The following is a 27177-nucleotide window of genomic DNA, read 5'->3' as shown; positions in this document are numbered from 1 at the left end:
TGTGTACCCATCCACCTCTGCCCGCTCCCCTGTGTACCCAAACACCCCTGCCCGCCCCCCGTACACCCCTGCCCACCTCCCCGTAGAGGAGATAGATAGATAGGAGATAGATAGATAGGAGATAGATAGATAGGAGATAGATAGATAGGAGATAGATAGATAGGAGATAGATAGATAGGAGATAGATAGATAGGAGATAGGAGATAGATAGATGGGAGATAGATAGGAGATAGATAGATAGATAGGAGATAGATAGGAGATAGATAGGAGATAAATAGGAGATAGATAGATAGATAGGAGATAGATAGATAGATAGATAGGAGATAGATAGATAGATAGGAGATAGATAGGAGATAGATAGATAGATAGATAGGAGATAGATAGATAGATAGGAGATAAATAGGAGATAGATAGATAGATAGATAGATAGATAGATAGATAGGAGATAGATAGATAGATAGGAGATAGATAGATAGATAGGAGATAGATAGGAGATAGATAGATAGATAGATAGATAGGAGATAGATAGATAGATAGATAGGAGATAGATAGATAGATAGATAGATAGGAGATAGATAGATAGGAGATAGATAGATAGATAGATAATAGTAGATAGATAGATGATAGATAGGAGATAGATAGATAGATAGATAGATAGGAGATAGATGATAGATAGGAGATAGATAGATAGATAGATAGATAATAGATAGATAGGAGATAGATAGATAGGAGATAGATAGATATAGATAAAGCAGCAAGAGTCCGCAGCACACCAGCATGTAGTGAAGAGTGGTTCATTCCATCAAATAAGGTGCAGGATACGACGTTTCAATTCACTCCAGAATCATTTTCAAGCATGCTTATCTCTTCACTATATGCTGGTGTGCTGCGGACTCTTGCTGCTTTGTATTTTGGGATCCCCTGCCAAAGGCCTTTCTGTGTTCAGCACCCTCTACTTCAGCCTTGGATGTGCGTCTGTCACGAACGATAGATCGATATCTTTACAGCGTGTCAGTGCAGTGCCATCTACAGCCCCCTATAATGTACGTCCCTGTACTGTCACCTGTATATACTATATACCCATCATATATACTCTGGGTACCTATAGTACATAGCTATATACCTGTATATACACGTCCTGTAGTGTGCACATAGCTGTATACCTGTATATACACGTCCTGTAGTGTGCACATAGCTGTATACCTGTATATACATGTCCTGTAGTGTGTACCTAGCCTTGGGTTGCTGCTCATTGAGTTACTGTACTTTTTTTAACTTTATTGAAACAAACTATCCCCAGTTTGGCACGGCCGAGTGGGTGTGGCTTGTAAAAGGGGTGTGGCTTACAAAGGGGGCATGTCATAGTTATCATCCAATTATCGTTACCGCAGCTACATATGCGATAAACCGCGATATTGATTTAGGCCAATATCGCCCAGCCCTAGGCAGGAGTGCACATACCCCTCCTCCTTCTCTGACCCCGGCACACGTCCCCCTCCCGGCTGCACACGGAGGTCCCCAGTCTCTGGCAGAGCCCACAGGGACTGCAGGATAAGGTGATAGTGTCGATAGCTGCGATTACAGGTGCTGTACAGCAGGGTCTGCACTGCACCACCTGATCCCACTATACAGCTCCTGCTCCTGCACCAATGTTATCACCCTGTTCTGCAGTCACTGCGACCTCCGCCAGAGACCAGGGACCTCCATGTGTGACCCAGCCCTACTTCAGAGTATTTTTTTTATTTTTACTATAAAAAGTTAAGGTTACCAAAGGTATATTTACCACATCGTATGTGTATCACTTAAATTTTGTAATTTGTAAGCAGCATATTTTTTGTGGAACCAGTTATACCTTCTGCTGGTACTTGTATTTGTAGGGTTGAACTCGCAAAAAAATGGAAATGTGCAGTTTTGTGGGCAAATATTTATTTTCTGATTTCAACGCACAGTAAAAATGACATGCCAATCTTATTTTAAAGGACAGTACAATTAACAAGTAACCCCCCTCTCACAAAAAGTAGTTTTCTGACCCCTATAACCTTTTTATTTCTTTTCCTGTGGAACATTATTTTTATGCTGTGATCTGTAGGTATTTATTTAGTTATACCACATTTGTATAGCGGTGACTTTTTAATGAATTTTTTATTACCATTTTTTCCTACTGTTAAATCTGTGACACCTAGGGATCTAGCGTATCATTCAATTGCTTACATAGGGCAATGAGTATGCAGCTGAACAGTTATTGAAGGTGTATGGCCACCTTAAGCTGCAGTGATAATTTGTCTGTAGTAACCTCAGAAGTGCAGCAGAAGTGACAAAGCTCCTGAATTTCTTATTAAAACAAACTAGAAATGTGTTTTCCTAATATATTAATATATGATACATATTATAGACCATAATATGTAAAACAATGCAAAGGATGCAATGCAATGCAGTATACAGAGATTGGCTGTGAGGATGAGAGTTGTCAGTACGAAATGTGCCCTGACTTTTAACCTATTACTAATCAAATTATTGTTTTCTGTTTACTGTGTATAATTGTTGTTACTCTGGGATTCATAACATTGGCAAGAAAGTTTCAAAGTTAAAACCAATGTTTATAATAATTGCTTAAGCTTATTGTTTATGTGTTTGAGTTAGTAAGCTTCATCCTCCTGCACCATCATATTCCCCTGTCTCTGAGTTATGAGGACCACCACTAGAGCAGAGCCTGTGATTTTTTGATCATCCACCCTGCTGGGTCCTGGAATGGTTGATGATGGATAATCCTCTTTCTACTGTGTCCAGTCTCTGAGTATTGTTTGCACCATCGTCAGAACTTTATATTAATGAGGTGTGAGTAAATCCTCACCTATAACTCACAATGCTTCTGGCAGCTTTCTTTTCATTTAGATGGATTTTCTGGATAAAGCTTACTATTCTACTTTGGGCATAAAGCCTGGCCCTCTCTTATTTATTATGATTTCAGTTTGTGCCATTTTGTCTGTAACTTATTAAAGTAGTAGAATGTAGCCTTAAGGCCCTATTCCACCAACAAATCTAACGACAGATTATCTGCCAAAGATTTGAAGCCAAACCCCGGAGTGGATTTGAAAAGAGGAGAAATCCAGTCTTTCCTTTATGACCTGTTCTCTGTTTATAGTCCGTTCCTGGGTTTGGCTTCAAATCTTTGGCAGATAATCTGTCGTCAGATCTGTTGGTGGAATAGGGCCTTTAGAGTTCTCCTTTGGTGATCTTACATGTATAAATTAGGAATGTTAGATAAATACGCAGCTATACGGAGTGACTATAAAGTGAAATGCTTACTTTACATGTAGTGGAAATGAAAGTGAAATTTGATAATAACTCGGCAAAGCTTATTTTAACATATATCAAATAAATGTCAATGCCAGTATTGTGACCATAAATAAAGAAGATGAAGAAAGAGCATGAATAGATGGAAGGAAGAGAGGGAAGCGGACAAAAGGGTATAGGGGGGTAAGGGGTTAACCAGCAAAGTCACTAAGTGCACTATTGCTCTTATACTAGTGCTGGTCTCTGAGGCTAGCTTTCTGGACTTAATGCTAATTACAGCCTGTATTAGAGCTAGAGCAATATTTAGTTAAACATTGTGAGTGATTGTAGCCATAGGGATGCTTGGCTTTAAAGGAATGTTCCAGTTATGGAAATTTATCCAGTATGTCACAGGGCTGTGAAGTCGGAGTCTCGGAGTTGGAGCTAGTTTTGGCTGGAGTCGGAGTTGGAGTTGGAAAAAAATGTACCGACTCCGTCTCCAGCCTTAAAAAAAATCTTAAAAAAATGTAGAATTGAATTCTGATATGAATTTTACAAGTTTTGCTCATGAATATATATTATGAGCAACATTCTAATAGGACACTGTCCCTATTACATAAGGGTGGTCATGGAAAAGTTGTCAGTCACTATTTGGCAGTTTGTTTCTGAGCTGGAAGATTCCATTGAGTGGGGGGAGATCTGTGCTGTTCTCTTCCTGGATGCTGGATGACTGTATATGAGCAGCAGTGTAATATAAAGATATCCTGTGTAATATAGAGGAGAAGACATAAGTAGTGTAGCAGTAACCTCTGTCCTCAGTGTGGTGTTTTCTCTCTGGGAGAAGATTGTGTGTTTTTCTTCAGTGTTCTATGGCTGCAGCTGTGTGTGTGTGTGTGCGCGCGCTATGGCTGCAGTAGGATGTGTGTGTGCTATGACTACAGTGTGTTTGTGTGTGTGCTATGACTGCAGCAAGCTGTGTGTGTGTGTGTGTTCATACACTATGGTTGCAGCAGACTGTGTATATGTGTGCTATGGCCGCAGCAGGCTGTGTGTGTGTGTGTGTGTGTGCGCTATTGCTGCAGCAAGCTGTGTGTGTGCTATGGCTGCAGCAGGCTGTGTGTGTTTTCTATAGCTGCAGCAGACTGTGTGGGTGTGTGTATGCTATGGCTGCAGCAGGCTGTGTGGGTGTGTGTGTGTGTGTGCGTGCTATTGCGTGCCCCCACAGTGACCTTTTATATCACTATTTGTGACCCCTCTCTATATCACTATGTGTGACCCCCTGTATATCACTATGGCTGACCTCTATTTCACAGGGATCTGTCATTGTTAGCAGTGTTTCTTAGTGTATGGTGAATATTTAATTAGAAACATGAAAGACTGTCAGCAGGAAAAGACCACCTGCTCCATCTAGTCTAGTTCTGAGTTGTTCAGGACATGGAGGCTGGAGACTGGCTGCATCCACTGCACATACAGGAGAAGCTGCTTTATATGTTTCAGAAGTCGCCCCAGGATCATGTAGGACATTAGGGAGAAGCTGCTCAGCCAGTGTGATAAATAACTCCCCTGGTTATATGACCGGCCATTTATGAAGGAGCAGGAGTCGGAGTCGGTCCTGATAAAATTCAGGAGTTTGAGTCGGAGCTGCGGCTTACCGACTCCACAGCCCTGGTATTTCATTATTCTTTCAATATACTGGCTGTGTCAATTCAGTAAGTGTTATTGTTTAGTCTCAGTGGTAAAAAAAAAAAAGTGCTCATGACACTGCCTTAAAGGGAAAATCTGAAATGTAAAAATCCTGGGTGGTCAACATAATAAAGAAGCGATGCTAACTCGTCCCTGTGCCTCCACAGAGCAGCGTCACCAGATGACTGACAGCAGCTGGTCTGCTGTTTCTCCCTGCTTTCTGTATCCTCATATTCCTGCAGAAAATACCTGCTCAGCCATTCAGTGACAGCAGCATTTTTGAGCCAGGGCGGGATGTCACGTGACCAGGAGCTGCAAGAGACTGCTGGGAGTCTGTGACTGGTGACGCTGCACTGCAGGGACACAGGGACAAGTAAGTATAGCTTCTTTATTAGGTTCCCCCCACCCCTTGCCTGCACTGGATATTGGGATATTCACATTTCCCCATCGTTCCCCTTAAATATACATATTGTTTGTGTGATCAGTCCTTTAACCGTGTGTCCATCACATGAAAGACTGAAAGTAGAATACTCCTTTAAGTATGTTGAGAAGCACTCATCCTGATGGACTCTTATATTAGGTCACTATTTTTTCTGTTTCTATGATCATTCTAAGCATAAAATATGATCACAAAAATATGAATACATTTTTAATCTACAGTAAATTGACATTATGTAGCTTCATGAAATCTTTTGTAGAGTTTTATCTGTCACTAATGTTGGTTCATAAAAACCTGCATGCAATATGTCACTTTCATGGGTGGCCCAATATGGCCTACTTTATGCCAAGTGGCAAGAAAAGATGCAGCGTTCAGGTTCAGTGCAGGTTCATGCAGATCACCTGACATGGTAGCTACACCTTTCATGTGTGCGCAGCGTTATATTTGCTTGTGAATCAGCGTCCCTAAGCAATTTTTTTTAGTCAAGAGCATAGAATAGGAAAAGTCTCCAGACACTTCATACTTACATCAGATGACTCCACCAAAAGATCATGTGCTGCCCGACCCCCTTGTTCTGGGAGAAATAAGTTGCTTCCAGAGCTATATACAGTAGCTGCGACTTACCCCTCCTTTCCCCTCCTTGTAGAGAACACAAGATTGTTCGCCAGTGCCATGTTCAACTATATAAGGAGAATGGGAGAGATAACTATGCCGAATGATTGTTAGGCTTACAGTTATTGAAAGGTGTATGGCCACCTTTACTGACATTTATAGACATTGAAAAAAGCAGCAGTACATGCTCCATCAAAACTTATGTGCGCTGTTTATTGAGAAAAATAAATAAAACTTTTTGGTAAACAAACAGTTGTTCTTGTGAGCTTGGTGAGAGTAATAAGTTTTGATTCTTGAGACAACCTCTTTAGATGGTACTGTAAAATTGAGAATAAAGTACCAAGCATAGTACAATGCCAGGCAGCTTAGCTACTGTATATGGAGTTGCTGCATCCGAAGTAGGTAAAGTAGCAATGTCCCTCACTAAAGACAGTAACTCAAAGCACAATCTGGAGGCGAGAGATGCAGCTTCAGTCAGAACAGTGCAGTTACCCATGCAGGTTTCTAGTCTTTGGAGCAGCTCATATGTCATAACACTTTGTAGGACCTTGGTAGTAGTAAACATGCAGATCATACTGTAACAGTGAATACATAGCACACAAAGATTTAGCAATGTACAGTAGGAGCAATGTTATAGACACACAGCAAAAGCATCACACTATTCATCCAGACTTTAAATTTTTGACTATATGTGTCGGTGTGTGTGTATATATATATATATATATATATATATATATATATATATATATATATATATATATATAATATATATTTGTATGTATCTGTGTGTATTTGATGTTTTTTAGATGACAGCTTGTGGACTGACAGTGCAACCTGTTATAGATTATTTAAGGTCAATTACTTTTTAGTACTTCTCTTTCCTTTACAGTTGACTTAAGATTCCCGGATGTTCCCTGATGATGGCAAGGATGTGCTCTGTGTATTTGTTTTAAAATTTAGATGTAGCAATGTCCCAAGCTTTTGAAGGCTTTGGATGTAGTGGTAATATTAGAGGCTGGTTAGGTTGTCACGTAAATTTCATTGAGTGATGTAATCATTTTCTTGTATTACAAGTAGCTCACGCTTAGTACATTAGTACAATAGTAGTGGAGTCATAAAGTATACCAACAGTAAATATAGCATAAGAATAAATATTTTCACTCATGAAAACCGATGAACGACCTTATAAAATGACTATGAGTTTCATTTTCAACATATAAATAAAAAATTTCCCCTAGTAAAATATAATTTTCCCGACAAACTCGACTCATTCACAGTAAGGGGCGTCGCTTTGTACATAAAAACTTTATCAAGGGCGTAAACTAAGATAGTTCACTACAGTGAATACATTTATTTCGATAAAGAGATTCCTTAGTTTTCATTATGTGTAACAGGGTTTTATTTCTCACTGAATTGGGAAAAGATGATTTTTTTTTAATTTCACATAATATATTTTACACTTTTTATTTATCCCTGTGTGTGTGTTGTGAAGGTAGTATACTCTGTTAGTGATGTCTCTGCCAAATGGACTTGGCAATAGAGTTTTATCTTTGAAAAGATTCCAAATAAGCCTAAAACCATAAGGTGGAAGTTCTGGAGAAAATATTTTTCCACCTCACATGTGGGAAGATCTGCATTTAATTGTATGCACATGCCTAGTCAGAGGCCTATCTGGTCTTTAACCTTGCTTCACCTTAGAAGCACTGGTGTGAATAAGCACACGCCATGATTAAGATAAGTTATTGCTGGCGGTAGGGACAGAGTACAGACTGTTGTGCCGCCTCATTCGCTTAAGTCTTGACTTTGAAGCAATAGAAACACTTTTCTTTTTGTGATGTACACTTTACCACTCAGCAGCAAAATAACTAGTAGAGATGAACAAAATTACTGTAAGTGTGTGTTCACACATACAGGATCCGCAGCAGATTTGATATCAGTGTAACTAAATAACTGAACACAGCATTGAATCAGCGCCATCAAATCTACCGCAGATCCTGTACGTGCGAAAAGGGTTCTCAGGAAAAAAAAAAGTGCCACAACAGTCGACTGGTTGTGTGCCTGTGTGTGTTTGTGTGCAGTATGTTCACAGCTCTTAAGCCCCTATTACACGGGGCGACATAGAGGAGCAAACGAGCGCTATCAGCGCTCATGGGAGGCCGCAGGGAGGGGAGGGGGGCTGCCTGTGATCGCTATATCGTCTGGGCAGCCCAAGAGGATAGTGGCGGTCTGCTGCCGCCGCTCCTTTTCCACGGAGCGACGGCAGCAAATCGCTGCTATCACAGTCATTTGTCTTTCAACATGTTGAAAGACAAACGACAGCAACGATCGTCCGACATTGTTCATGTCGGCTGATCATTGCCTTCTATTACACGAATCAATTATTGGCCGAATACGGATGAAAATCATTCCGTGTAATAGGGCCTTAGACACGTGTTAGTTACTTTTAATAAACCACTTTTTTCTGACAGCTAGGCTCCACACATATTACTGCGCAATTCCTTGGGCTGACGGCATCCAAGAGTTCCTTTAAAAAAGAAGCACTTCAGAATATATAATATAAAAGATTTTATTAATTGACTGTAACGTTTTAATGGTGCTGTAGCTTATATTGCACATACAAGTGGGACACCCCATTGCTCACTAATTTTAGCCAACATCTTACATACTAGTTATACCAATCCAGAGGTACTGGTTAACAGCAGATTTACCATGCCTGCGTAGTCTTTACACGTGAAATAGCAATAGATAACTTTATTATGTGAATTCACCCCTTAGCCACTTTCTTCAATATAACTTCAGTTATAACAAACTATAGTGCACCTGAGAAATTTTACATTTAGGCCCACTATGTGTTCCCACTATGTGAAAGTGCTATCATTTACCAGGGAAAGACAGCCGTTTATTTATGATCATGATCATTATTTGCCGCCCTTTTTATCTATAGACAGCTGCTTTTTTCCCCAGATATAATCCTGTAGTGGGAAAATCGCCTCATACATTAAAACGATTATAAAGTAAAGAAAAGTCCACATTATGTGTAATATGGCTGAAATGTTCACTATGTTTGTGTTCATTCCATTTTCCTATTTGTGAAGATTTACTGTTATGTTTTTTTTTTCCCCCCTTAAGCACAAAACAGAAACTCTTGAAGTTTCATATTAATACAAGTCCAGTTGGCACAAAAAGGATATATTTTCTTTGTTAAACAAATTGCACATTTTATTAGGTCTAAAGAGGTTCTTAACTGTGCTTAAAGTGTCTGAACAGTTCTGCAGAAAGCAATTTTTCTTATGGTTCTTTGAGAAGAATAGATAGTAAATAGTCCCATCTGTATGTTTTAATCTGTCCTTTGGCAAAAATTAACGCTAACTCTTGGCCATGTGGCACATTCTTGAATTCTCTGTAGGGGAGGTCTAGCAGAGAGGCTGAATCGCCTGCATTACAGAGAGAGGTCTGCCATTACTTTTTGGAGGCATCAACGAGAATCTGATTGCAAAATACCTTTAGGTAAGGTCCAATATGCTGCATTCTGCACTGAGTATTGTACTTGTCATCAACCATAAAATATTGACCAGAAGATTATTTGATGTACATTGGAATTGTCTTATTATGGATTACGGTAACATTTTATAATCTAAAATAGATGATGTGTTGGCGTTCAGGTTCATATTAGAATTCATATTAGAATTTTTATAATTCTATTTTACCTTAGAAAGCTTTTGAAAGAGTGGACAGATATCATGTCTCATGTGTAGGCTGTATCCATACCATCCAAATTAGATTTTGACCTAGGTCATTCCATTTTCTCCATAATTAATGCCTACATGCAGGCGTAAATTATGATAAATCAGGAGCAGGGGGAGGTCATGCCCAAAAATCAGTTCAGATACAGTACATGATTGGAGTGGCTTTTGAATCATAAGCCACAAAGGTCAGCACCAGAGATCAGTGAACTTGCCAAAAGTTTGGGTTCGCATGAACCTGAAAGATCAGAATTTATATTCCGCTGTCTGGAGAAGCTGGATGCAGACCAAGGGCTGCCTGGGAAACATGGATACACTTGTGACTCTAATAAGGTTCAGTCAGAAAGACATCTCTGCCCTTGGCGTGCCGTGTGTTGACAAGCATGTCAAGGGCAGCAATGTCTTACTGACTGAACCTTTTATTGGCTGAGCCAAGTTGGTCACCATGACGCCCCATTATTGGTAACAGAGCAGATGTCAAGGAGCTACAGAGTTTTTCTTGTCCTCTGTATATCCTTTTGAATCGTGTCTCTTGATTTTTACAAAAACAATACGTGTGGGAACAATCACTGAAATACTCAGCAATTTAGGGAACTAGTCCAATGTGCATGCAATTCCTAAAGGGAATCTGTCCCTAGGTTTATGCTGCCTTTAAATAAGGGAAGCATAGTGACAGAAATGCTGAACACATTGGTGTATTACTTACATAATTGTGTTCAGCCATTCTCCTAATATGCAGGAGAATAGGATTCTTGCAACACTGCTGATTGACAGTTGACTGCCTTTACACAGCATGGATAGATAACAGCCAATCAGCAGCTGATGGGCAGAGTTTTCTGCTTCTCATGAATATCCAGGACTACTGGGTTCATACTTATAATGCAAAGGACTACTTATTGTCCATGTTATTTAGTAGGAGATCTTCGACTCAGCTGCACAGAACAATGTACGTACATCATTCTGTTCAGCTTCTCTGTCACTACTTTATGCTACCCTGAGATAGGACAGTTTAGATCTGCTGACAGAGTCTCTTTAAATAAGTAAAAGGTGAGAACAGAGGTGTTCTATAGTATACACTGTATATACAATAGTGTTTGTTAATGTTTTGTACAAAAGCCATAAAGCTGTGACAGATCCTTTGTACAACATCTTAATACATATGGGAACAGAGCATTGCTTTGAAAATCCATTCACTACATATAAATCCATCACCTACTATGACTTTTACTTTATGAACACCACCTGTTGCTTGTCATATAACAGTCATGCCTTTTAAAATGCGCCCAGTGCCTTAGTTAGAGCAAAATTAGAGCAAGGATTTACTCTCATCAAACAGATGGTACTAGCGGTTTGATGGGGTGGGTTGACAGATACAGAGTAACTTTAAAGGGGTTATCTAGAATTAGAAAAATCACAGCTAAAAAACAGCACGACACCTGTCCCCACCTTCATGCACTTCAATGAAACTAAGCTTCAAAATCACACTGAGGACAGGAGTGGGGCTGTTTCTGGAAGAAAGCGGCCATGTTTTACACCTATAAGCCAGGGCTACACTGCAATTTTTCTGTAGTGCTTTTAATTGATTTTAGTTTTTGAGCTACAGCTGCAGTCTAAAGGGATACATGACACTGGATGCAGTCTTCTGGACTGCAGCTTTCACTTAAAGCAACTCTGCACCCACAATCTGACCCCCCCAAAACCGCTTGTACCTTCAGATAGCTGCTTTTAATCCAAAATCTGTCCTGCGGTCCGTTTGCACCACCCCTCCGTCCCTCCTCCCCACCCTCTTCATCATTAGGAATGCCACTGGAACATTTACTTCTGTTTCAACATTGCACAGGTGTCTTAATGATCCAGCCCATGTGCCGTGGTAACACAGGTGGGGAATAGGAGACAATCTGCCTGGAGCATTCCTATTTATGAAGAGGGTGGGGAGGATGGACGGAGGGGTGATGCAAAGTCAGGGCACAGATACGTCCGTAGGGCACGGAGCTGAAATTTTAAAAGTAATGTTTTATGACAATAACTGCATCACCTGCCGAACGGACCACAGGACAGATCTTGGATTAAAAGCAGCTATCCGAAGGTACAAGCGGTTTGGAGGTCAGAGTCGCTTTAAGCAGGTTGTCAAGGGAACAGAAAATGTCTCATGTCTTCTGTTTCCTGGCGCTTGTTTTTACTCTTCCCGTTTTTCGGGGAGTATACCTTTAAAGATGATACCTTCAGCAGACTGTCATTCCGTGTAATAAAGACAATGATCTGCCGAAGAAACGATCATCAGCTTATCATTGCCCTTTAAACATGTTTAACATGATTTTTTAAAAACATCGTCCGCCAGCCACAGATTGCTACATGTATTGGTGATGCATGGTTGACAGCAGATGCTAGGGTAAAGAAAAATATAAAGATTATTCTTACCAGTCCAGACTTCCCCAGTGTCCTGCTGCCTTGATATCTGTTCTTCTCTCACCACAACCGCCGTTAGCACTTCTGAATCCATCTCTGCAGTGACAGTCTGCTTAGCCAATCACTGGCTGTGGTACTGTTCCGATGATTTGCTGAGCAGCCTGTCACTTCAGAGATGGGATCAGAAGTCCCTGAGTTGGCTGCGGAGAACACAGGAACAAGGCTGGAGGACACTTGGGGTAGCATAGATGGATAAGCATATCTCTCTATTATTTTTACACTAAAGCAAGGGCTGCACAGACATTGCTAACGATATATATATACAGCCTTTGCTGCATGATAATCAAACCGTGTATAGGCTTGGTAGGCGAGCGCTGATCTAGCATACCAGCACTTGCTTACATTGTAATGTCAAGGCATGTAATCAGGCCTGTATTTAGAGTTCATGCTGCCCTAGGCACTTTGCATGCAGAGGCGCCCCCCCCCCCCCCCCCCCCACGTTACTGTACATGCATGGTATATACCCTGGCACTTGGGTGCCGCTCTGCTTGATGCCCACTGTTCTCATCAAACAGACGTGATGGAGGAACGTCTTAGTTTGGGGACTGGTTCTGTCCAGTGTTGGACTGGGGCACCTGGGGCCCACCAATATATAACCAGTGAGACACGACATGCTGACCCGCTCCTTTCCTGAATTCATCTGTATCTGTGACAAATCTCAGAACACCCTCCATTTATACAGCTCTCAGCGTATGCTGGGAGTTGTAGTCTCTGAGAGGACAACCCTGTAATAAATCACTGTGTGCAGAGTCTCCTGGTGGCTGCGATCTGTGGGTGACAACCATCAGCTCTGAAGGTCCAGCAATACATCTGTCTACACTGTACTACAACTCCCAGCATATCCTGAGGGTTGCAGACTGTCAGTACATGCTGGGAGTTGTAGTGCCTGCAGCTGTTGTAGTTGGGTCCTATACACTGGAGGCTTGGTGGGAGATCAGATTACATAGATCTGTGGGGGCTCAGTGCAGGGAAGTGATCCCAGAACAGCACTAATAGGGGATAGAACAAAAACATCTCCCCCTATCCCCTATTAGTGATGTTCTGGGGTCACTTCCCTACACTGAGCCCCCACAGATCTATGTATACTTATATGCCACAAAGCATCCAGTGTATGATGCACCTAGGACCCAGCTACAGCAGCTGCAGGCACTACAACTCCCAGCATATCCTGAGGGCTGCAAACTGTTCTGGGAGTTGTAGTGCCTGCAGCTGTTGTAGTTGGGTCCTGGAGGCGTTGTGGGAGATCAGAATACATAGATCTGTGGGGGCTCAGTGTAGGGAAGTGACCCCAGAACATCACTAATATGGGGGGGGGTAGATGGTTTTGTTCTATCCCCTATTAGTGATGTTCTGGGGTCACTTCTCTACACTGAGCCCCCACAGATCTCTGTATTCTGATCTCCCACAAAGCCTCCAGTGTATAATGCACCTAGGACCCAACTACAACAGCTGCAGGCACTACAACTCCCAGCATTTACTGACAGTCTACAGCCCTCAGGATATGCTGGGAGTTGTAGTGCCTGCATCTGTTGTAGTTGGGTCCTAGTTTAAAAGTTTGCGCTAGTGTACTGTAGTGACCAGTGTCAGTACACTACCGCAAACAATACACTGACCCATTGAGACCCCAATGGTACACAGGCTCTGCACACTATAGAAGTGATTACAGTGCAGTTACTAATGACTCACAGGTGGCGTCTTCTTGAATTGCCGTCGCTAACTTTTTGCTTTCTTCTCCATCTGGCGCAGCATCATGAAGACTTCTCCGAACACAACTAGTCTGCATTGTGGGCAGCTGGGGGTGACTGGGGAAGGGAGGCAGCTGGGGGTGACTGGGGAAGGGAGGCAGCTGGGGGTGAATGGGGAAGGAAGGCAGCTGGGGGTGACTGGGGGAGCAGCTGGGGGAGCCAGGGAGAGCAGCTGGGGGAAAGGGAGAGCAGCTGGGGGGCAGCTAGGGTGGCAGGGGAGAAGCTGGGGTTCAGGGGGAGAGACTGGGGGGCAGGGGAGAAGCTGGGATTCAGGGGGAGAGGCTGGGGGCAGGGGGAGAGGCTGGGGGTCAGAGGGAGAAGCTGGTGGTCAGGGGGAGGGACTGGGGGCAGGGGAGAGGCTGGGGGGAAGGGGAGAGGCTGGGGGGCAGGGGAGAGGCTAAGGGTTAGGGGGAGAGGCTGGGGGGCAGGGGAGAGGCTGAGGGTTAGAGGGAGAGGCTGGGGGGCAGGGGAGAGGCTGAGGGTTAGGGCGAGAGCCTGGGGGCAGGGCAAGAGGCTGGGGGGCAGGGGAGAGGCTGAGGGTTAAGGGGAGAGGCTGGGGGGCAGGGGAGAGGCCCCCGGGGGGGGGGGGGGGGAGACGCTGGGGGGGGCATGGTAGAGGCTCGGGTTTAGGGGAGAGGCTGGGGGTAGGGGGAGAGGCTAGGGGGGCAGGGGAGAGGCTGTAGGGGTAAGGGGAGAGGCCGGGGGGCGGGCAGACGCTGGGGGTTAGGGGGGAGACGCTGGGGGGAAGACGGAGCGGCCGGGAGCAGGATGGGCAGGCAGGCTGGTTCCCTCCCCCCATGCAGCGCCGGGGTGCGGGGCCGGGGGTGAGCTTCCAGCACACACAGCCTGACAGAGGCCAGAAGCTCACAGCTGCAGCCCCGCGATGCCCGATCTTCTCTCCTGCTCGGCGGCGCTCACGTGATGTCATCGCCGAGCAGGAGAGATGATCCGGGACCGCGGGGCTGCAGCTGTGAGCTTCTGGCCTCTGTCAGGCTGTGTGTGCCGGAAGTTCACCCCCGGCCCCGCACCCCGGACCTCGGCGCTGCATGGGGGGAGGGAAGCAGCCTGCCTGCCCATCCTGATCCTGCTCCCAGCCGCTACGTCTCTACCCCACCCCCCGGCGCGGACAAGGCACCCGTGGGTCGGTGCCTACGGAGGTTTTTTTTTTTTTTAAAGTGTTCCCTGCAGGTGCCGTCCTAGGCACCGGTCCACGGGTGCCTAGTGGCAAATACGGCCCTGCATGTAATAAAGCCCTACTGTCCGAATTTTACCAATGTTTGGGAGAAATTTAGAGATGAGCAAACCTTCAGCATGCTCGAGTCCATCTGAACCTGATCTTTCAGCATTTGACTAGCGGTGGCTGCTGAAGTTGGATAAAGCTCTAAGGTTGTCTGGAAAACATGGATACAGCCAATGACTATATCCATGTTTTCCACATAGCCTTAGGGCTTTATCCAACTTCAGCAGCCACCGCTAATCGAATGCCGAATGATCGGGTTCGGATGGACTTGAGCATGCTCCAGGTTCGCTCATCTCTAGGGAAATTGTGCAGTTATTGGTCTTCGTGAACATGTGTGGTGCTAAAATCAAATGTCAGCTAAGGATTGTAAGGTTACATGATATGGCATTGCCTGTTTGATTTTATTTATATTGACAAAAACTCCAAATTCTGCTGCTGTATTCTAGAAGTGACAATCACCACTACCATATGGTGGCATAAAATATTTCTAATATGTTGTTTTCCAGGCGATAAATCAGGAACACTGTTTTTAAAGATATCGGAGGTTCATGAGGAGTGCTCCATGCAGGTTGCACTTTGTGAGCAACTGACAGACGTTCAGATTGATGAGAACAGTTATTCTAAGGATATAACAAAGCTGAAGGTTCTGTTCACTGGGCAAACTGCTGCTCAGCTCAAACTGGGACCAAATGACATCATCCATATCTATCCTCCCTGGTAAGTGTAGCCTGGTAACACTATACATATATACCTGAGCTTTTATTTATTTTTCTGGTTTTGAAACTCCCTTTGTTGCTTTGAACCCCTCAATGGCTGATGCAGTAAATTATTATTATTTATTTGTGAAGCACCTTTAATTCCATAGCGCTATGTTACAGATACAGCATGACAGCCTGGACTTTAATGCATTTAAAGCGTAAGTGTCATTTCAGGGTCATTTTTTTTAAAAACATTAAATATAAACAGTTCAAGCGATTTTAAGAAACTTTGTAATAGGTTTTATAAATTAAAAGAGTTTCCTTCTGTACTGAAAAAGGAATCTCCCAGCCTCCCCCCTCACATCAAATGAAGCAGGATTTCTGTCTCCATTATGTGGCTATGGAGAGGGGAGGGGCTGTTAGGAGTGACTGAGCACGGAGCAGTCCTGCACAGCACAACACCCTGCAATCTTCTCTCAGTAAGTTCATAGATAAGCACTGACCTTTCTGACCCCAGAATCCAGCGTCTTAGGTGCCCAGATAGTCTACAAACAGCTGACCTTCATGTCACCTCTTCCTGCTCCCTCATCTCCCTCGGCCCCTCCCCCCTCTATAAGGATAGAATGGAGAGAGCAGAACCCGTCTTCACTGGCTTCTCTGTAATGAAGACGTGTTTGCCTGATAATGCACAGATAAGGGGGGGAGGCTGGGAGATTGCTTCTTGAGTACAGAAGGAGGCTTTTTTGGCTGATAAAACCTATTACAGAGTTTCTTAAAATCACTTATACTACTGATTTCTGCAATAAAAAAAAAAAAAATGACAGTTACGCTTTAAGGCATTCCTTTGATATTATACTATGAAGCAAACTCAGGAGGTATTTATTTAGATTAAATAAATCTGCGGCTCCTGATTTGCTGCAGATTAAAGGCTCTATTACACAGATCGATAATCTGTGGCCGATGGCTGATGAATTTGTAAAAAAATAAATAAAAATAAAATAAACCTCATACATACCTGTCCATGCTCCCTGGTGTCCTAGCTTCTGCCTGCTCCTTGCAGTCGCTGCTGGAACTTCTGAGCCGTTCTCTGACAGGCCGCTCAGCCAATCAATGGCTGCGGCGTTGTCCCATCTCTGTCAATGATTGGCTGAGCGGCCTGTCACTTCAGAGACCGGCTCAGAAGTGTCAGTAGCGGTTGCGTGGAGCGGGCAGAAGCTATAAGAACACAGGGGAGCGTGGAGAGGTATGTATAAAGTTTATTATTCCATAAAGGCTGCACAGACATTGCTAACGATATATATACAACCCTTGCTGCACAATTATCGAGCTGTGTAACAGGCTCAGTAAGTGAGCACCGATCTAGCAGACCTGCCCTCACCTATGCAGAATATTGGGCATCGTAATATGGCCCTAAGTCTCTCGGTTGAACTCCTTCAGAAACTATGTAAGTGTAGCTTGAAGAATTGGTGTTCATTTGAAGTCATAGGGATGGCCACTCCAAATGTTTGCTTGATTTTAACATTTTCTTCTGTTCATTTATGTAGCATTTTGTACCATTAACACATTTTTTAAAGCATTCTCACTTTGCAAATTTTTTCCTTTTTTCCTCTGATAACCTGACGAAATGGGGAAAAATTCAGACTGCTTGTGGCAGGATATGACAGCAGATCTTTCATGGCAGCCTCAGAGGCCTAGAGATGGCCTTGGGCAGCCATGACAGCTAATTAGCTCCCCTTGGTGGGGGGCATATTATGCCCCTGAAATGGCAGAAGATCTATTTATAATTAGTCTCTTGATTAGTTACCGTGATTGGTATAAATAGTAGGGAGTAGCTCCCTCTGGATGGTAGCTATAGCAAGCAGGCTTTTGTTATTTACTGTTATGACAATGCAGGATGTTTGGAACATTTTATCAGAATATTTTAGCTCTCTTAGAATTATTAGAAAATTGCTAAGCAGTGGTGTTTTAAAACATGCTTATAATGTGGTAAGGTATGTTTTTTCTATCAGCAGCATGATACAATGTTTTGCAGATTTGGGCGATGTTCCCACACTGTACATTAGACAGTTTGTTTGGATAGCTTTTTTTTTTTTTTTTTTTTTTTTTTTTTTAGGCCTTAAATTGGTTTAAACAATGTGTAGTAACATAACCTTACTAAATGTGTGCAGGTACGAAAGTGCATTTGTTATAGTAGAAAACACTGGCAGATTGTAAAACGTTCATGCATTTTTTAATATGTTTTATTGAAGAGAAAATAACAGTTTAGACAGTAATAAAATACACAGACAGCAGACAGGTTGCGCACACAGGTAAGTGTATAATCTTGTATAACGTCCCGACGTTGCATAATTAGAGGACAGGCAAAGAACATCAGACTATAAAAACTCAAAACCAAACGTATTATGTTTAAATTAAAGAAAATTGCCTTAGCCATTCCGGATAATGTATAAAGACTGGCAAGAGTATTGAGAAAACTCAATTCAGCTTTGAGTGCCACCCAACTTTATAAAATGTGTCTGGGTATTTCTATTGTTTATGATTTATTTTTCTTTCTAACGTAACACTCCTGCTTACTGGAGACTTCTATAAATGACTTTAAGGATCTACAGAGTAAAGCAATTTAAAGCTACAACTTTTTGAGCAAAAAAGGAGTCACCCCTTAAGACTGAGTTCTCATTAGGTGAAAAGGACATTATACAAATAAAAGCCATTGTTATAAAATATTATTATAAAATAACGGGTGTTATTTGCAATGAAATAATGTCCGTCCACAAAAAAATAACTCTCACGCTGACAGGTGGCAGCAGAGAGCACTGTGTCAGACTGAAAAGCATACACTATTTCCTGCCGGACATACAGCAGCTGATAGGTATGGGAAGAATGGAGATTTTTAAAAAGAAGTAAATTACAAATCTATACAACTTTCTGAAACCAGTTGATGTAAAAGAAAAAGATTTTCACTGAATAACCCTTTTAATCAATACCTGACAAAATTGATGTTGTCACATGTCCTCTATTGGACCAATGGAAGATCGCAGGTCCTTACGATTTTGCCTCACTGACATAAATACAGATTTGCACAAGATTGTCATTGTAACCAAGCAATTTTCTTTACTATTATAAGGCTGCTTTAGATGTCACTGTTAAAATGCTGGTATCAGAATCACACTCAAAGGACTGTTACTGAATTCGGTTTTAAAGGACCATTACTGAATTTGCTCATAAAGAGCCGTTATTAAATGTGCAGCACTGAATTCGTTCTTAAAGGCTTGGTTTAACCCCTTGCCGCAAAATGATTTCTTATTTCCCAAACGTCATGGCTTCCCTGCCTTTCCCCGCTGTCCCTAACGGTGATCGGGCAGCGGGAGGAGGCTATGTCACACAGCATCCTCCCGCTGCCTCTGCCCGGAGGGAAGCCGCGCTCCCCCCGGGCAGTTAACCCCATAAACGCCGCGGTCAATGCGACCGCAGCGTCTATGGGGAGATTCATGGCCTCCCGCCGATCGGGCGGCGGGGGGAGGCTGCAGAACGTTGCCTCCCCCCACCGCCACTACCAGTAGGTACCCCGGCCCCCTCCTCGCGTCCCCCTATATCGGCGGATCGCCGCTATCACCGTTATAGCGGCGATCCGCCGGTACCGGGCATTACCGGCGCCGCCGACAGCTTTCATCTCCCCCCACCGTGAATCCACGGTGGGGGGAGATGAAAATGTATCCCCCAGACCCCAGATCAGCCCCCCTAGTGGGCGATCACTAACCCGCTCCCCTCCCCGGGCGGCCATCACATCCAAGATGGCCGCCCCCATCCCTGCAGGGATGGAAATGAATAAATGATCAAAGCCCCATGCTCTCCGCCACCGGAGGTAGCGGAGAGCATGGGGCAGTGATCGGGGACCCCCCCGTGTGGTCCCGGAGCAGGCGATCGGCGGTATATACTATATACCGCTGATCGCCTGTTCCCAGTGTAAAGATGCACTTTTTATCCCGTCACCATAAATCATTGGTGACAGGGGATAAAAAGTGTCAGTGTGTCGCCCCCCACCCCCCCAGTCACCCCCGTCCCCCAGTCACCTTCCTTCCCCATATACATTATCTGATCCAGGGAGGTCCGTCCTCCTCGGTGTCCAGGCTGATTCTGAAGTGCGCATGCGCTCCAAAATCAGTTATCTGAAAATTTAAAGTGACAGAGACCAATTTGGTCTCTGTCACTGAACTATGATTACTGTGATAGAAAATATCACAGTAATCATAGTAATACAGTGCAAATTAATGTATAAAGTACAAAAAGTGAAAAACATACAAAAAAATAAAACACACACTTTTATTATAGTAATAATTGCAGTTTACTCCCAAATTACCCCTACCCCCCCCCCCAGATTAACCGTAACCACCGCAGGTTGCCCATATCCGCCCCAGGTTGCCCGTAACCACCGCAGGTTGCCCGTAATCACGCCAGATTGCACGTAATCACCGCACGTTGCCCATAACCACCGCATGTTGCCCATAACCACCGCACGTTGCCCATAACCACCGCACGTTGCCCATAACCACCGAACGTTGCCCACAACCACCGCACGTTGCCCACAACCACCGCACGTTGCCCATAACCACCGCACGTTGCCTCTAACCACCGCACGTTGCCTCTAACCACCGCACGTTGCCTCTAACCACCGCACGTTGCCTCTAACCACCGCACGTTGCCTCTAACCACCGCACGTTGCCTCTAACCACCGCACGTTGCCTCTAACCACCGCACGTTGCCTCTAACCACCGCACACTGCCTCTAACCACCGCAAGTTGCCTCTAACCACCGCACGTTACCCATAACCACCTCACGTTGCCCATAACCACCGCACTTTGCCTATAACCACCACACATTACTCATAACCACCGCACGTTGCCTATAACCACCGCACGTTGCCTGTAACCACCCCATGTTGACCGTAACCACCCCGAATTGCCAGTGACCCCCTCCAGATGGTCCGTAATTGCCTGTAACCAGCCCCGATTGCCTGTAACCACACCAGATTGCCGTAACCACCCAAAATTACATGTACCCACCCCTGATTACCTATAAGCACTTCAGTTTATCCGTAACCACCCCAGATTGTCTGTAAGCACCACATGTTGCCCGTAACCACCGCAGATTGTCTGTAACCACCCCATGTTGCCCCTAATCACACATAATTCCCCCCAGATTGCCTCTGACCATGGCGCGTTGCCTCCGACCACGGCGCGTTGCCTCCGACCACGGCGCGTTGCCTCCGACCACGGCGCGTTGCCTCCGACCACGGCGCTTTGCCTCCGACCACGGCGCTTTGCCTCCGACCACGGCGCTTTGCCTCCGACCACGGCGCGTTGCCTCCGACCACGGCGCGTTGCCTCCGACCACTGCGCGTTGCCTCCGACCACTGCGCGTTGCCTGTAACGACCCCAAATTACAGGTACCCATCCCAGATTACTTATAAGCACTTCAGTTTATCCGTAACCACCCCACGTTGCCCGTAACCACCGCAGGTTGCCTATAACCACACCAGGTTGCCCGTGACCACATTACCTGTAATCTCATTTTTTATTGTATTTTAGTAACTGCGCTATTCTAATAACTATTACTAGCTGCGGTTTTGCTCCAGCAAATTGGTGCTCCCTTCCTTCTGAGCCCCGCTGTGTGCCCATACAGTGGTTTATGCCCACATATGGGGTACCTTTGTACTCAGGAGAACCTGCGTTACAAATTTTGGGGTATTTTTTTTCTCACATTCCCCGTGAAATTAAGAAATGTTAAACTAAACGAACATATTATTGGAAAAATTCGAGTTTTTCATTTTTACTGTCAAACAGCTCACTGCACCCCAAGATGAGTTCTTTGAGGGGTGTACTTTCCTAAATGGGGGGACTTTTGGGGGGGTTCTATTCTGCTGACACTACAGGGGCGCTGCAAACGCACCTGGTGCTCAGAAACTTCTTCGGAAAAATCTGCACTGAAAATGCTAATTGGCGCTCCTTCCCTTCTGAGCCCGGCTGGGTACCCATACAGTGGTTTATGCCCACATATGGGGTACCTTTCTACTCAGGAGAACCTGCATTACAGATTTTGGCATGCAGCTTCTCCCCTGTTCCTAGTGAAATTGAGAAATTTCTAACTAAACGAACATATTATTGGAAAAATTCTAGTTTTTCAATTTTACTATCTTATTTTGAATACTTTCCTCTAATACCTGTGGGGTCAAAATGGTCACCACACCCCAAGATGTATTCTTTGAGGGGTGTACTTTCCAAAATGGGGTGACTTTTGGGGGGAGTTCTCTTCTGCGGACACTACAGGGGCACTACAAATGCACCTGGCGCTCAGAAACTACTTCAGCAAAATCTGAACTGAAAATGCTAATTGGTGCTCCCTTCCTTCTGAGCCCACCTGTGTGCCCATACAGTGGTTTATGCCCACATATGGGGTACCGTTGTACTCAGGAAAACCTGCGTTACAAATTTTGGGGTGCAGATTCTCTCATGTTCCTTGTGAAATTGAGAAATTTCAAGCTAAACGAACATATTATTGGAAAAATTCAAGTTTTTCATTTTTACTTTCTAATTTTAAATTCTTTCCTCTAATACCTGTGGGGTCAAAATGGTCACCACACCCCAAGATGAATTCTTTGAGGGGTGTACTTTCCAAAATGGGGTGACTTTTGGGGGGTTTCTCTTCTGCGGACACTACAGGGGCTCTGCAAACGCACCCGATGCTCGGAAACTTCTTCAGCAAAATCTGCATTAAAAAAGCTAATTGGCGCTCCTTTTCTTCTGAGCTCGGCTGTGTGCCCATTCAGTGGTTTATGCCCACATATGGGGTACCATTGTATTTAGGAGAACCTGCGTTACCAATTTTGGGTTACTTTTTTTCTCTTGTTCCTCATGAAATTGAAAAATTTCAAAGTAAACGAACATATTATTGGAAAAATTCAAGCTTTTCATTTTTACTGTCTAATTTTAAATACTTTCCTCTAATACCTGTGGGGTCAAAATGGTCACCACACCCCAAGATGAATTCTTTGAGGGGTGTACTTTCCAAAATGGGGTGACTTTTGGAGGGATTCTATTTTGCGGACACTACAGGGGCACTGCAAACGCACCTGGCGCTCAGAAACTTCTTCAGCAAAATCTGCATTAAAAAAGCTAATTGGCTCTCCTTCCCTTCTGAGCCCCGCTGTGTGCCCATTAAGTGGTTTACACCCACATATGGAGTACCGTTGTATTCAGGAGAACCTGCGTTACAAATTTTGGCATGCTTTTTTTCCCATGTTCCTTTTGAAAATGAGAAACTTTAATCTAAACTTATATATTATTTTAAAATTTTAATTTTTGATTTTTTTTACGGCCTAATGGTGAATACTTTCCTCCAGCCCCTGTAGGGTTAAAATGCTCATTATACCCCTAGATTAATTCTTTAAGGTGTCTAGTTTCCAAAATGGGGTCACTTTTAGGGGTTTCCAGTATACAAGCCTTCTAAATCCATTTAAAAAAAGAACTGGTCCCTAAAAAAAAAATCAGTTTTGGAAACTTTCACAAAATGTGATAATTTGCTAATAAATTTCTAAGCCCCATAACAAACCTTAAAAAAGTAAAATATGTTTCCCAAATTATGTCAGAATAAAGAGGACATATTGGTAATGTGATTTAATGACTAATTTATGTGATATGATATAGAAGCAGAGTATTTCAGAAGTTCATAAAATGCAAAATTTTCAAATTTTTCATGATATTTTGATGTTTTTCACAAAAAACACACAAAGTAGTGACCAAATTTTGCCACTAATATAAAGTGTGAGGCAGGTCAGATTTTGAAAAATGAGCCTGGTCATTAAGGCCAAAACAGGCTTTAGAGGCAAGGGGTTAAAGTTTCTCTTAAAAGGGCACTCTGGAAATCAGTGTTAAAGATACTCTCCTTTCAAGCACTATGGGAGACGTGCGTTCTGGTGTGCATGGGATTTATGTAGAGGCGTTGCACCTCCTACATAAATATGGCGAGCCTTTTCGCTGTAGGGAGATTTTCAAACCCAGCACAAAAAATTTCCCCATGTGTATTTTCTCCAGGAAATGCACATCTAGTCTATTTTGTTCCCATTTTCCAATTACCAACTCATGGTGTTTTTGCAAATGTTTTATAAAATTAATGTTGCATATCTTGCATAAGAAAATTTAAAAGGTGCTCTGACGCTTCCATACACATGGTAACAGTTTATTTCCATGTGGAGAAAAAAAAATCAGGTATGTTAAAATTCAACTTTCTTGAACCTTCTTTACCCCAGCATTTGCGATCAGGGAAGAGGCAGGACATCATTATACAAAGAGATAGTTAGAGCCCCTATTACACGGGGCGATGGAGAGGAGCAAACTTGCTCCCTTACTCCTTGCTGCCACCCCATTACACGCATCGGGAAGGAAAGGGGGGGGGGGGGTTTCCTGTGTGATCACTAGATCGTCCGGGCAGCCCATAGAAGATAGCGGCAGTCTACTGTCATTACTCCTCCTTCACGGAGCAATTGCAGCAGATCGTTGCTATCTGAGTCGTTTGTCTTTCAACATGTTGGAAGACAAACGATGGGTAACGATCAGCCGACATCGTTCATGTCGGCTGATCATTGTCTTCTGTTACACCAGACGATTATCAGCCGTCATGACCGATATCAGCCAAATACGGACTATAATCGTTTTGTGTAATAGGGCCTTTAGCCAGTCCCTCTGATATTGGTGTGTGTGGACAACTTTCCTACAGAATCATAAATCTTGGTTCAGTGCAGCAGAATGTGTTGCCACCATATAACATATAGCCTTAAGGAGAATTATGTTTGTTTAACCCTTAGAGGACCAGGCCAATTTCAATTTTTGCATTTTCGTTTTTTCCTCCTTGTGCTTAGAAGGCCATAGCACTTGCATTTTTTCACCTAGAAACCCACATGAGCCCTTATTTTTTGCGCCACTAATTGTACTTTGCAATGACAGGCTGAATTTTTTCATAAAGTACACTGCAAAACCAGAAAAAAAAAATCCCAAAGTGTGGTGAAATGGAAAAACAAAAAGCATTTCTCTTATTTGGTGCTTTTCTGTTTTTACACCGTTCGCCCTGGGGTAAAACTGACTTGTTATATATGTTCCTCAAGTCGTTACGATTACAATGATATGTAACATGTATAACTTTCATTGTATCTGATGGCCTAAAAAAAATTCAAACCATTGTTAACAAATATATGTACCTTAAAATCGCTCTATTCCCATGCTTAAAGTGCTTTTATCCTTTGGTCTATGGGGCTGTGTCAGGTGTCATTTTTTGTGCCATGATGTGTTCTTTCTATCGGTACCTTGATTGCGCATATGCGACTTTTTTATCGCTTTTTATTACAATTTTTCTGGATTTGATGCGACCACAAATGCGCAGTTTTATACTTTGGGATTTTTTTGCGCTTATGCCATTTACCGTGCGAGATCAGGAATGTGATACCAAACGTGTTTGTTTATTTATTTTTATTTATAACATGGGAAAAGGGGGGTGATTCAAACTTTTATTAGGGGGGGGGGGGGCTTTTTTTTTTTATTAAAAACACCTTTATTTTTACTTTTACACTTATACTAGAAGCCGCCCTGGGGGACTTCAAGTATAAGTACACTGATCTCTCATTGAGATCTATGCTGCATAGATATGCAGCATAGATCGATGAGATAGGCACATTGATTGCTTCCGGCTGCTGCAGCCGGAAGCAATCGAGTGCCGAGCCGCGCGGCCCTGCTCTGAACACATGGAGGCGGCCCTGGACGTACGGGTACGTCCAGGGTCACCAAAGAGTTAAATGGACATCCGCCTCATGCCTAGACTTGCAATGTATTGTGTTTGGTTCTAATTTTTCTTTTTTTTACAGAAGGCCCAACACAGTTGAATGCTGTGTAGATTTTATTTTCTTATAGAATAGACACAGCCATACATGCTGAAAAATAAAATTATTAGAACTGTAGATTGGAGCTATTTTACGACTGTGTTTGTCCTGGCATGATTTTAATACAATCCTTTTGTTCTGGCAGTCAAACAATAATAAATTACTATGTCCCTTAAATGTCAAGCACAAAATATGCATTTGGCTTCAGCATCAGAAGACAATGAAGGGGATACATTGGTGAGAGGAAAAAGACGAGACATTTAGCATCTGCTAGAATTATTCTTTTTTTTTCCTTCTTCTTCTTCATTTCAACAAATATAAGTAGTGCGTTAATCTTTCCCTGATGCTGTGTTTATTCTGATATTTTGCTTTGCTTTTTAGTAATATATTAAATATGGCGCCCTATTTCCTTCTGAGGAAGCATAGGTTTCAGAATCTCTTCACAGTTGTGTATGTCGCCGTGACTAGTAATCTGTAATCCGCAAGGGATGGGTGGTCATGCCAATGTTACATTCCTGCAGCTAATTATATCTTATACCCAGTATAAAGGGAATTAAATATAGCAAGGGAACTTCAGGTGCTACCTATATATTCACACATCTAATGTTTTATTTACTGTAGATTAAAGCTGTGGCATCCTGTGGGCATCCTCTAAGTCTAGGGTAAACAAGGTTTCACCTTCATGAATGACAAGCATCTTCTATAAGAGCCAGGACAAATCTTAAGATTTATCTGTATGCCTAACTTAAAGGGGTTGTCCAGCATAAATTACTCATCTATGATGCTGCAGGGAACATAACAGTGATGTATACCTACCTGTCGTGTTCCAATTTCTGGGCCACCTGCTGTCCACCACTGTCCTCTTCACAACTTCAGCTGACATGCCGTTCCAACAGAAAATGGTCCCTTAGCATAGACAGAACTGTATTGTATATGCTTAGCAGCAGTTCCTGTTGGAACGATATATCCATTCCATATATAAAGAAGACAGCAGGTGCCACCTGCGATGGAGTTTACAGTACTGGTATGTGCCCTGCAGCATCATAGATTTTTACTTTATGCTGGACAACCTGTTTAACCCCTTCTGGACCGGGCTAATTTTCGTTTTCTCCTCCTCGTGTTTAAAAGGCCATAGTGCTTGCATTTTTTCACCCACAGACCTACATGAGCCCTTTTTGCACCACTGGTTGTACTTTGCAATGGCAGACTTAATTTTTCCATAAAGTATGCTGCAAAACCAGAAAAAAAATTATTTGTGCAGTGAAATTGGGAAGGAAAAAAATATATATTTTTATTTTGGGGGTTTTCGTGTTTACGCCATTAGTTCTATAGTAAAACTGACATGTTATATATGTT

At 43.2% G+C, this 27177-nt stretch overlaps 1 protein-coding gene across 4 annotated transcripts in view; it reads left to right on the top strand.

Annotated features, from left to right (window-relative positions):
* SPIDR (scaffold protein involved in DNA repair) overlaps window positions 1-27177 on the top strand; it is a 349427-nt gene that overhangs the window by 75869 nt on the left and 246381 nt on the right. For all 4 annotated transcript variants that reach the window (XM_069957606.1, XM_069957607.1, XM_069957602.1 and 1 more), the window contains exons 7-8: window positions 9414-9514; window positions 15708-15918. In XM_069957606.1, coding sequence (XP_069813707.1) covers window positions 9414-9514; window positions 15708-15918 — 312 coding nt within the window. The remainder of the gene's footprint in view (window positions 1-9413; window positions 9515-15707; window positions 15919-27177) is intronic.

This window comes from Dendropsophus ebraccatus, chromosome 2 (assembly GCF_027789765.1).
Source record: "Dendropsophus ebraccatus isolate aDenEbr1 chromosome 2, aDenEbr1.pat, whole genome shotgun sequence".
Taxonomy (NCBI): domain Eukaryota; kingdom Metazoa; phylum Chordata; class Amphibia; order Anura; family Hylidae; genus Dendropsophus; species Dendropsophus ebraccatus.
Note: the sequence above shows the minus strand (reverse complement) of the source record. Positions and strands in the feature narration are given on the sequence as shown.